Genomic DNA, 11,913 nt, shown 5'->3' on the forward strand with positions numbered 1-11,913 from the left:
ATTATAATATATTAAATTAATTTAGTATTTAATCTAATTTTTTTTTTCTTAGTAGTAATAGATAAATACTGTTGGGCATATTGAGAGAGGTAGACCCCAACGTAGTAAATGGCGAGGTGTAATTTAGAAGGATGAGTTGTTGAATAGAAGAAGCTCATAACATAAAATTTTGCCCCACCTTATCAAAGTGGGCCTCCATCACTACAGTAACCTCAATAACTGGTTTCATCGCCTCATAGTCTTTGCGTGTCCACAGCCCAAAACTTCTCTCTCTCTTACTTCCGTGTTTTTGCTCCACATCCAAGCAAAACACCACATCTTTATCTCTCCATTACTAGAATTTTTGTATCTTTTGACAAAAATAGTCAATAGGTTGAAATTAACAAGAAAACAAGTTGGTACTAACAAATCTGTGAGTTTATGAACTTGGAATGATAATAATTAGTTCTTGAAATCACCCCATAAGTATATTTATGTATGTTTTGCATTTAAGGAATAGTGATTGGAGATTCATTTTGACTTTGACGTGTTCTGTTTAACTAACTGTTTTCTTTGCATGAACTATAAAACAGTTCTTTTTTATTTGTTGCCCATTTTGGATTCATCCATTAGTGTTTCTTTGCTTTGCTTTGACTTGATGTTTTTATTTTTATTTTTCTTATGGGGTTGCTTGATTTTGCTTGAGTTTTGTAGCTTTTTATTGAATTTCTTTTTAGATGGGGTTTGATCTTTTTTTTTTTTTTTACTGCAGTAAATGTCTTTCGTTGGTGTTATTGTTTCTGATCAATGGCTACAAAGTCAATTCACTCAAGTGGAGCTTCGTAGCCTCAAATCCAAAGTACGATTTCGAACCCCTTTTCTCTATAATTGTGGGATTTAATTTAATGTACTCCGTTTTGTCCCAATTTATGTGACACTTTTCGCTTATCGAGAGTTAGTTTGACTAATCTTCGAAGCTAAATTGAATTAGATCAACTCAACATGTTGAAATTATGATTTAGATATTCAAAAACTACACAGAAGTACTACAAGATGCAATTCTGCTCATGTTGACATGATGAAAAAAGTACATTATAAAATGTTAGTCAAAGTTCGCACGGTTTGAATCTCGAATAGCGAAAGTGTCACAAAAATTGGGACAGAGGAGTATTGTTTTTGAATGTGGATGTTGATAATCTGTTGGCAAAATTAATGATTTCTGTTTTATTATTATTATTATTATTTTTTTTTTGGTTCCTTAGTTTATTTCAGTTAAGAATCAGAATGGAAAAGTTACAATTGGGGACTTACTGCCTATGATGGCGAAATTAAAGGCTTTCAAAGAGATGTTTAATGAGGAAGAGATCCGGAATATCTTGGGTGAATCAGGTTCCGATGCCAATGATGAGATTGATTTCGAAAGCTTCCTTAGAGTGAGTATCAAATTAATTTTTTTGTATTTCCATTAGTGAAATTTGGTATGTTTACTCTTTGCTGTTGACTGAATGGAAATGAACAATGTAGATTAGTCTTCAGGCAATGCTAGTAGTTAAACAAAGTTATCGGGGTTCTAGCTGATTAACAAGAAAGTGGAATTTACTACTCCCTCCGTTCCAATTTATGTAGCACCATTCGGATTTTGAGAGTCAAACTCTTTATTTTGACCGTGAATTCAGATATGAAATTTTTAAGTATTTTGAAATGAAATTTACATATTAGGAAACTATGTAAAAGTACTATGTCACTATAGTTAACAATTCAAAATATTTAAAAATCATATGAAAAAAACGGGGTCAAAGAAAATTTCATTTGACTCTCGGAATTGAAAGTGCCACATAAATTGGTCTTCAGGCTATGCTAGTAGTTAAACAAAGTTTTCAGGGGTTCTAGGTGATTATCTAGAAAGTGTCCCGATGTGTGTGATTAGGCTCGAAGTTTAAGATTGAAAGCAAGTCTCTTGAAACATGTGGACTAAAATAAGTTATACTCCCTCCGTTTCAATTTATTTGTCTGGTTTTGACTTGACACAGAGTTTTAGAAAGTAAAGAAGACTGAAGAATCTTCTGGTCTTAAACTAAAGATATGTGGAATGTACCAAAATGCTCTTTAATCTTATGGTCTTAAACATGCCATTTGGAAAGTTGGAATTAAAGAGTAGCCAAAAAAGGTCAGTTTTGTGATATTTTGATCAATTGCTTGTGATGGACAGACATACTTGAATCTGCAAGCTCGAGCTGCCCCAAAAGTAGGCAGCTCTAAAGATTCGTCGTCTTCCTTCCTGAAGAACTCCACAACTACACTTCTTCACACGATAAGTGAATCAGAGAAAGCATCGTATGTTGCTCATATAAACAGCTATCTAAGAGATGATCCGTTCTTAAAGCAATTTCTTCCAATAGATCCAGCTTCGAATGGTTTGTTTGATTTGGCAAAAGATGGAGTTCTTTTATGGTATTTAAACTTAACCTCCTTTGTGATGCTCCAAATTATATGACGAAATTTTCTGTTGGCTCATTATACTTCTCTTTTGTGATTCGTTAGTAAGCTGATCAATGTAGCTGTACCTGGCACAATAGATGAGCGTGCTATTAACATGAAACGAGTGATAAACCCATGGGAGAGAAATGAGAATCACACCCTTTGCCTCAATTCTGCAAAGGCGATTGGCTGTACTGTTGTAAATATTGGCACTCAGGACCTGGTTGAAGGACGAGTGAGTTGAAACTTTTGCCCTCTTCATTTGCATTACCGCAATGTACCTCTGAGTTGTGTGTTTAATCATTTTTCTATATCTTTGCAGCCTCACCTAGTACTTGGGCTGATTTCTCAAATCATAAAGGTCAGCTCCTGATTTATGTGTCTTTTAGCCTGTTTGGCCAAGCTTTTTAGGAGAAGAAAAAGCGTTTTTGAGTAGAAGCAGAAGCTGGAAAAAAAAATAGCTTCTCCCCAAAAGTACTTTTTGAAAAACACTTTTGAGAAAATACACTTAGAAGCACTTTTTAGAAGCTTGTCCAAACACTAATTTATGCTCAGAAGTGCTTTCCAAATTGATTAGCCAAACACAAACTGTTTCTCACCAAAAGTACTTATTTGTTCTCTGCCTAGCCTTTATGAAGGAGAAAAGGGCACGGCGGTTATGGCAGATTACATTTTGTTAATAGCATAGCACTTGAGATTTGGGTTGATTATACTGACTTTTTTCTGTGGCTCTCTCTTCTCTTCTGGTTCTTGCCAATTGTGGCATCTTAAGATCCAACTATTGGCAGATCTCAACCTCCGGAAGACCCCTCAGCTTGTGGAGCTTGTGGAAGACAGCAATGTAATTTAATCTCTCTTGTCTGACGCGACTCTAGTTTTATTTTGCATTACTGTGCATGTCTACGAACTATACAAGCAAATATGTGATTATAATTAACTTGTTCAGGATGTCGAGGAGCTCATGGGATTAGCACCAGAAAAGCTCTTACTAAAATGGATGAATTTTCATCTCAAGAAAGCTGGCTACCAGAAAACTGTAGCAAATTTTTCTTCTGACTTGAAGGTATATACATTATCTTTTTCTTCCCCCCTCTCCTCCCTATATCAATTAGTTAAGAAATTTCCTTTAAAGAAATTCTTGCTTTATTTACCTTATCAAATTAAAAATAAAAACTCATGTAAGGAATTCTTGTTTATACATAGTAGAGATGGCACTTCAAGTAATTCCACATGGATAGATGCATGCTTGATTGTAATACTTCGTCCTTCACACTTTGAATGTTATCCGATTATGCGTTCTCAGTTAACCTGAACCCTGCAAGCTATGGATTTTTTCTTCTCTAGAAATTAGAAATAGCTTAAAAGGCTTTGTACACAACAACAACATACCCACTGTATTCCCACAATTAAAAGCCTTTGTACTCCTTTCATATAATTGGTTTGACCTTCTTTTAATTCTCTAAATTCTTTAAATTACAGTTCTGCATCTGAAAAAAATTCAATTTAATACCATCTGCCATGGATGTGGGATCTATGCAACACACTACTCTATCTCCAAATTCACTTCTAATATTAGTTCAAATATATCTATGAAGCTGTAATATGGTTACAGTTTAAACGATCTCTCTCAATTTCCATGCTAATCAAATGGGATTATTTAATTTGGAAGGAAGGAACTATGGAATATATAATTTCAACTTATCAGAAGAAATTGGGGTATTTATTTTCAACATAATCATGTGAGGCATGAGAATACTGCTGTATCTTTAATTTAGGAGAGGATGGAGACCAACGAGTCCTTTGAGCTTTGGTAGGTGGCATGTTATGGCGTTCAAGACTTCGATTTTCTTGGTTTAACATCAAGAAAAGCCTGGTTTCTGAAAGGTTTTATTAATTTTCTTAGAAAGTTAATCATAGAAATTATGATGCAAATACACATTCCAATCCAGTTCGGGGTATAAGTATGACAAAATAGCGTGGTGTAATATCTATGGCACACTTGACTGATCTTGACCTGTTTGAATTTTAAAAATTGACATCTATAGCTGCATATTAGCCTCTTAGCAATTACATATTTATGCTCCTTCCTGCAGGATGGGGAGGCCTATGCTTACCTGCTTAATGTACTTGCACCAGAGCACTGCAGCCCAGCAACGTTGGATGTCAAGGATCCCACTGAGAGAGCTAACTTAGTTCTTGAACATGCAGAGAAAATGGATTGCAAAAGATACCTAGATCCGAAGGACATAGTTGAAGGCTCATCCAATTTGAATCTTGCTTTTGTTGCACAGATATTCCATCAGAGGTAGGACGCTAATGTGGCTACGCTCTTTTTATCTTTTGTGGCTGTCCTCAATTTTATTACTACTGTTGTTTCTTTTACTTTGGCTATCTTTACTATTTTTGCAGTCAATTCTTTTTGTTTTCTTCGATATTTTCATCATCACTTCTTACTCTTGTATTTTTCAAACCTGTTTTGGAAAAAGCTTTTCTTGAGCCTAGGGTCTATCGGACGCAACCTCTCTACCCTTCACCCTCCCAGACCCACTTGTGGGATCACACTGGGTATGTTGTTGTTGCTGCTGTTGTGCTCAGTATGATACTTGGCTACATAATCATAGAAACACAAGAGGAGTAGATCACATTGCTTTTGAAGAACATTTTAACCGCTATATGAAATATCATTCTCCTCTCTCTTCTTTTTATGCTTGAGGTATCTATTTAGCAAATATCCCTGATGGATGCTCCACTTAGCTTCTAGACGCAATGTACCTACAATAGTTGCCTTCTGCCCTTAACCATCGAATGAAGTTCTGGAGCCTTCTGTTGCTATTCAAAGTCTGAATGAGGCTGATCTCTGTGTTTTCAGTGTTCTTGAATATATTGTTCTGGTTTGTCTTTTAGTTGCTGGAGGAGATTAATTGAAGCATATGTCCCTTTTTGAGAAATGGTTTTCTTTTTCAGGAGTGGATTGTCTACTGACAGCAAGAAGGTATCCTTTGCAGAGATGATGACAGATGACGAGCTAATTTCCAGAGAGGAGAGATGCTTCCGATTATGGATTAATAGTCTCGGGATAAACTCTTATGTCAATAATTTGTTTGAAGATGTAAGAAATGGGTAAGTGATCGGTCTTGTAACATGTGCTAGTAAAAGTCGTAACTGGAATTTGTAGGTAGATCTGCTCCAGCTGCTAGTATCTTTGACGCCTCAACTTGACTATTCATTTTTGCAGATGGGTACTTTTGGAGGTGTTGGACAAAGTTTCTCCAGGATCCGTTAATTGGAAGCACGCGACAAAACCTCCAATAAAAATGCCATTTAGGAAAGTTGAAAACTGCAACCAAGTTGTCAGGATTGGGAAGCAGTTGAAACTTTCCCTTGTAAATGTGGGAGGAAACGATTTTGTCCAAGGGAATAAGAAGCTTATACTTGGTAATGTCTCAGAATCTATTTTGTTTGTTTCACGTGTGAAAAGTGAGGTTTATTTCTCTTCTTGCCTCTGTTATTTTGTTTGTTTCACATGTGAAAAGTGAGGCTTATTTCTCTTCTTGCTTTTGGCTATTACTTTATTCTAGCTTCTTGATGGTATTATAAATGATTCCATCAATTAACTTTTGGGTTGTTATCCTACTGTAATTTATTCTCTCTGTATGATGTGTATAATGATTCAACTTCAATATGCTGGGAAGCTGAGACTATTAATATTTGTGAGATATAGTCCTTGGCCGTAATTTGTTTGTTTGTTTAGTTATTATGGTGCAAAAAGTAAAGAAAGCTTCTAGGGCCCTGTAAATGAGTAGTCTGTAGAATTGGACTGTCCTAGGCTGAAGCATTTTTAATTTTTACGGATGCAGAATTTTAATAGTATTATTCTTAAAGCTTGTAAATGTGGTTAAAACATTAAATCATCATAATTCATGGTTTAGCAGTGTTACATATAACGTGATCCCCTCTGTACTGATGATCTGTTATTATTTATGAACTTTTTAATCTTGTGTGTGTTTCATGTGATTATGTTGTTCATGCAATTAGATGTCTTAGTGTTTCTTCGAATGATTACCAATTACGACATATGTAAGCCTGATAATTATTGCTTCTTAGCACATCACTTATGTATTCATATATACATTCTTTTCCAGCTTTCTTGTGGCAGTTGATGAGGTTTAATATGCTTCAGCTTTTGAAGAACTTGAGATCGCGTTTCCGAGGGAAGGAGATCACTGATGTTGATATTCTCATTTGGGCAAATAAAAAGGTGAAAAACACCGGAAGAACATCTAAAATGGAGAGTTTTAAGGTGAAGTATCACTAGTTCCTGTTCAATTTGCGTAATTTCAACTTTGATACGATTTTAACTTACAATTAGTGGATTTTGTTTAGGATAAGAGCCTTTCAAGTGGATTATTCTTTCTCGAGCTTCTCAGTGCTGTGGAGCCAAGGGTTGTTAATTGGAATCTTGTCACCAAGGGTGAAAGTGGTAGGGAATGGATTCTTGCAAAATTAATTTCTCTTTTTTTTTTTTTTTCCTCTTGGAGGTTTCACTTTCACATCAAGAATCTCAGTTTGCACTTGCAATATTGAATTCAACTAACTTCATATGCTTCCTTAATGTTAAATAAGGATTTAATAATTTGACTTTCTAGAGCGAGCAACTAGCTTTATTGGCTTTTAATGCTTGCGGTTTTCTATCTAACATCACCCAAAAGAATATCGAGTTCTCAAGAGGGTTATAGTACAACAGGGTTTTACACATTTCTGATTTTTTCATTCTACTTATTGTCATCTATTGGGTGCAGTGCTCAAACTGAACTTACTGTTGTTGTTCCGTGACAGATGAACAAAAGAAGTTGAATGCTACTTATATCATCAGTGTCGCACGGAAACTGGGGTGTTCTATCTTTCTGTTGCCTGAGGATATCATGGAGGTGAGATTCTGTCAGGTTGCTTGTTATGTACTTGCTATCATGGTGAATTGTAGCAGCTAGTCGTTCCTGTCCATGGAATCCATTAAAAGTAGGCAAACTTCTTTTGCTACCACTAGAGAACCATATTCTGCTATACCAGTGTTAACAAAGACCAGATAAATACAATACGAACTTTACAAAGGTGAAAAAAGTAATACTCCCTCCGTCAATCTGTGTAAAGGTGTTCAACTGGGAACGTTTAAGAATGAAAGGAAGACTTTTGAAACTTGTGGTCCAAAATAAGCAATAGATATTTGTGTGGCTAGAAATCATATCATTAAGGGTAAAATGAAGTTTAAAGTTAAATTATTAGGTTCTAAATATAGAAAGGTGTCATTTTCATTCTTTTTGCAACTAACCAAAAAGGAAAGAGTGATATAAATTGGGATGGAGAGAGCAACTGTTTTAGGACTCACAACATGTTTAAAACAAGGACTATTCTTTGTCCATTTACAATACAGAGAAAAGTATGCCCGCTATTGCTTCTTCCTATAATCTTTTCTGTGCAAAGCCGTTTGGCCATGATAATTTTTCACTTTTTCCCGGAATAATGTCACTTTATTTCAAAATAGGTGTTTGGTTATAAGATTTTCAAATCCAACTTGGAGTTGGATTCCAAATTTGCAAAAGTGACCCAAACCTGTTTTCCAACTCCATCTTCATAAATTCCAAATAAAGTGTTCTCTTATCTCCTTTGCATAAAGTATAATCAAACACAACTCCATCTTCAATTCCAACTTCATTCCAAATACAGTGAAAATTATTTGGAATGTGGCCAGACACCTACTTAGTCCTGAGACCTGATTGTGACACTATCCTTCTTGGGGTCATGTGTGGACAGGTTAACCAAAAGATGATCCTTACTCTCACTGCCAGCATCATGTACTGGAGCCTTCAGCAGACATCAGACGAAGCAGAATCTCCTGGTAGTACTGTTGCATCTGATGCATCACCACCAAGATCTACGAATGGCTATATGTCGCCCTTGATTGCTGCTTCTCCTGATGCTTCCCCTGCACCCTCAATTAGTGGAGAAGCATCATCGGCTACTCCTGATGCATCTCCAGCACCATCTGTAAACGGAGATGATGAAACCCAACTTATTGTTGACGTACCAAAGTTGGAGTTGCCTGCTGACGATGCACCAGCTGATACTGCTGAAGTGTCAAAGTTGAAGTGGGCTGCTGAAGATGCAGCATCTGATACTACTGAAGTGGCAAAGTCGAAGGTGGCTGCTGACAATGCACCATCTGATACTACTGAAGTGGTAAAATTGGAATTGGCTGCTGAGGATGCACCATCTGATAATACTGTGGCTGCTGACGTGTCAAAGTTGAAGCTGGCTGCTAACGATGCACCATCTGATACTGCTGACGTGTCAAAGTCGAAGCTGGCTGCTGACGATGCACCATCTGATACTGCTAAAGTGGCAAAGTCGAAGTTGGCTGCTGACGATGCACCATCTGATACTACTGAAGTGTCAAAATTGGAGTTGGCTGCTGACGATGCACCATCTGATACGTTAGCATCTTCAGTGCAGTTTGAAAATGCAGAGATACCATCGGATGTGCCCTTATCCCCCCAACTTGAGGATATACAACAACAGAATGGCCTCTCAAATGAAGGTACTAAACCAGATAATGAACAATAGTTGGATGTTTTTTGTCTTTACAGCCACAAGGGATGAATAATAAGCAAGGGGAGAAAGCAAGAACTTACGGAACATAAACGAAGAGGAAATGTGTTTTTAGATGAATGATAGTGTAGTGCGAAATTCGTTTAGATACAAATATAGATACAAGTACACAATGTTATCAACTCAGGACGATAGTACACGCCTCTGAAAGCCTCAACTGTACTTTATTCAATTTTGTTTCCTATTTTATATAGTTTTTTTCAATTTGAATGTAAGTAGAGTTTGGTTCATTAGATGTATGATTTAGTTTTTTGAAATATTCCCAATGATTCATACACATAACGCAGACTATCCTGAAGTCCACAGACTGTTTTGTTTTAGGCAACATCACTTACATATAATGGAGGGGAAGAGGGTATTCATGGTAAAGAACAATTCGATATAAATTTTTGTGTTTTATAAATGTTGTGCATTTATGATTGATTGATTTAAGTGCAGACGCACGAATGAAAGTGTGGTTTTTGTATGTTGAAGTAGACGTTCTCAATTTTGATGCTTGGTCGGTTAGCCAGAATTGTGTTTTCTTTTGTGGGGTACATTTTGTATATTTATACTCCTCATGTATCAATTTATATGATAAAGTTTGAATAGTTATGGAATTTTAAAAAAACAGTTAGACTTTTGAAACTTGTGATCGTAAGCATGCTATAACATTTTTCTGTGTGGTTATAAGACTTCTGAAGCTTGTGGTCTTATTCATTTCATAACATTTTACGATAACAACATACTCAGTGAAATCCCACAATGTGGGGTTTGAGGAGGGTAAAGTATGCAGAGCTTACCTCTATCTTGGAAGGTCGAGAGGCTGTTTCCGAAAGATAAACATTTCATTGAAATATTGTGTGGTTATAAAAACTTTTCATTGAAAATAAATGAAAGTTTAAGTTGAATTGTTCTAAATTTAAAAAGTTATTATTTTCTTAATGGGACTAAATAAAAGGGAGAAATGATTTTTTTGGTCCTTTACAAATTCTTTTTAGTTTTATGAACTTTTTATTTTTATTTTTTTCACACGAGATTTTAAAAAATTACATAAGAGATCTGAAAAATATTTCCTTCTATTCAAATTGTATAGAGCACAAGAGATTTTATTTCCTCTGAATAAAATGTCATCACGTAAATTGAAAAAAGGAAGTATTTGTTATGAAATAAAAATTATAAAGTAAATACACCAAAACAAGTATATAGAGAGAGACTGATATATTATTCAACTTTTTTAACTGATATCCAAATGTATAAGTGAGCCTCCTCTTTATAGAAGGGAAAAGAGAACAGCTTGGTGGCCAAGCCAATCAGGGAAAGGCTTGGAGGCCACATTCCCTTAGTGGCCAAGCCACGTGATGGCCAAAAGACTTAATGGCCAAGTAAATTGTCCATCCCTTAGTGGCCAAGTCACGTGATGGCCAAAAGACTTAATGGCCAAGTAAATTGATGGACATCCATCAGAATTCACAATACTCCTCCTTGGATGTCCATTAATTAGATGATGTGCCTCGTTAAAACCTTATTAGGAAAACCCTGTGGGAAAAAGCCTCAATAAAGGAAAAAGAGTACACATATCTAGTAATACGCTTTGAGAGCTACCTCATTAAAAACCTTACCAAGAAAACCCAATGGGACAAAACCTTGGTTAAGGAAAAAAGAGTACAACACGTATTTCACTCCCCATGACGAAGACCAAAATTCAGATGTCGGAGTCTTCGCATTCCAATCTTGAATATCATCTTCTCAAGAGTTGAAGTTGGTAAAGATTTGGTGAACAAATCTGCAGGATTGTCACTTGAACGGATTTGTTGCACATCAATATTACCATTCTTCTGGAGATCATGTGTGAAGAATAACTTTGGTGAATGTGCTTCGTTCTATCTCCTTTTATGAAGCCTCCTTTTAATTGAGCTATGCATGCAATATTATCTTCATATAATACTGTGGGTATTTTTGTATCACACTTCAAGCCACATCTTTCTCTGATGAAATGTATCACTGATCTCAACCACACACATTCTCTACTTGCTTCATGAATAGTTATTATCTCGGCATGATTCGAAGATGTAGCAACAATGGACTGCTTTGTGGATCGCCATGATATAGCAGTACCTCCGCATGTAAACGTATAGCCTGTTTGATATCGAGCTTTTTGTGGATCAGATAAATAACCTGCATCTGCATAACTAACTAGATCTGTACTACCATTGTTAAACAGACCCATATCGCTAGTTCCTTTCACATATCACAATATATGCTTAACTCCGTTCCAATGTCTTCGTGTAGGAGAAGAGCTATATCTTGCTAGTAAATTAACAGAAAACGCTATGTCAGGTCTTGTAGCATTAGCAAGATACATAAGTGCACCTATTGCACTAAGATACGGTACTTCAGGACCAAGTAGCTCTTCGTTTTCTTCCTGAGGTCGGAACGGATCTTTGCTTACTTCAAATGAGCGAACAACCATAGGAGTACTTAAAGGATGTGCATTGTCCATGTAAAACTGTTTTAAAACTTTCTCAGTATAGGCAGATTGATGGATAAAGATCCTTTTTGCGAAATGTTCAATTTGCAGACCAAGACAGAGTTTTATCTTTCCAAGATCTTTCATCTCAAATTATTCCTTCAAATATTCAATCTCCTTTTGGAGCTCTTCTGGAGTTCCAATCAGGTTTATGTCATCAACATAAACAACAAGTATAATGAACTCTGATTTTGTTTTCTTAATAAAAACACATGGACAAATGGCATCATTTATATATCCTTCATTTATAAACTACTCACTTAGGCGATTATACCACATGCGCT

At 36.0% G+C, this 11,913-nt stretch overlaps 1 protein-coding gene across 1 annotated transcript; it reads left to right on the forward strand.

Annotated features, from left to right (window-relative positions):
- Positions 1–229: 229 nt before the first annotated feature.
- On the forward strand, positions 230–9,379 carry LOC132619324 (fimbrin-1-like). The gene is made up of 15 exons (XM_060334262.1): positions 230–412; positions 752–838; positions 1,242–1,412; positions 2,189–2,430; positions 2,521–2,692; positions 2,780–2,818; positions 3,230–3,298; positions 3,404–3,520; positions 4,551–4,762; positions 5,422–5,577; positions 5,693–5,892; positions 6,600–6,757; positions 6,841–6,937; positions 7,294–7,385; positions 8,266–9,379. Exons 2-15 carry the CDS (start codon positions 755–757, stop codon positions 9,073–9,075), a joined length of 2,619 nt encoding a protein of 872 aa, XP_060190245.1. The 5' UTR covers positions 230–412; positions 752–754; the 3' UTR covers positions 9,076–9,379.
- Positions 9,380–11,913: the final 2,534 nt, after the last annotated feature.

This window comes from Lycium barbarum, chromosome 11 (genome assembly GCF_019175385.1).
Source record: "Lycium barbarum isolate Lr01 chromosome 11, ASM1917538v2, whole genome shotgun sequence".
Taxonomy (NCBI): Eukaryota; Viridiplantae; Streptophyta; class Magnoliopsida; order Solanales; family Solanaceae; genus Lycium; species Lycium barbarum.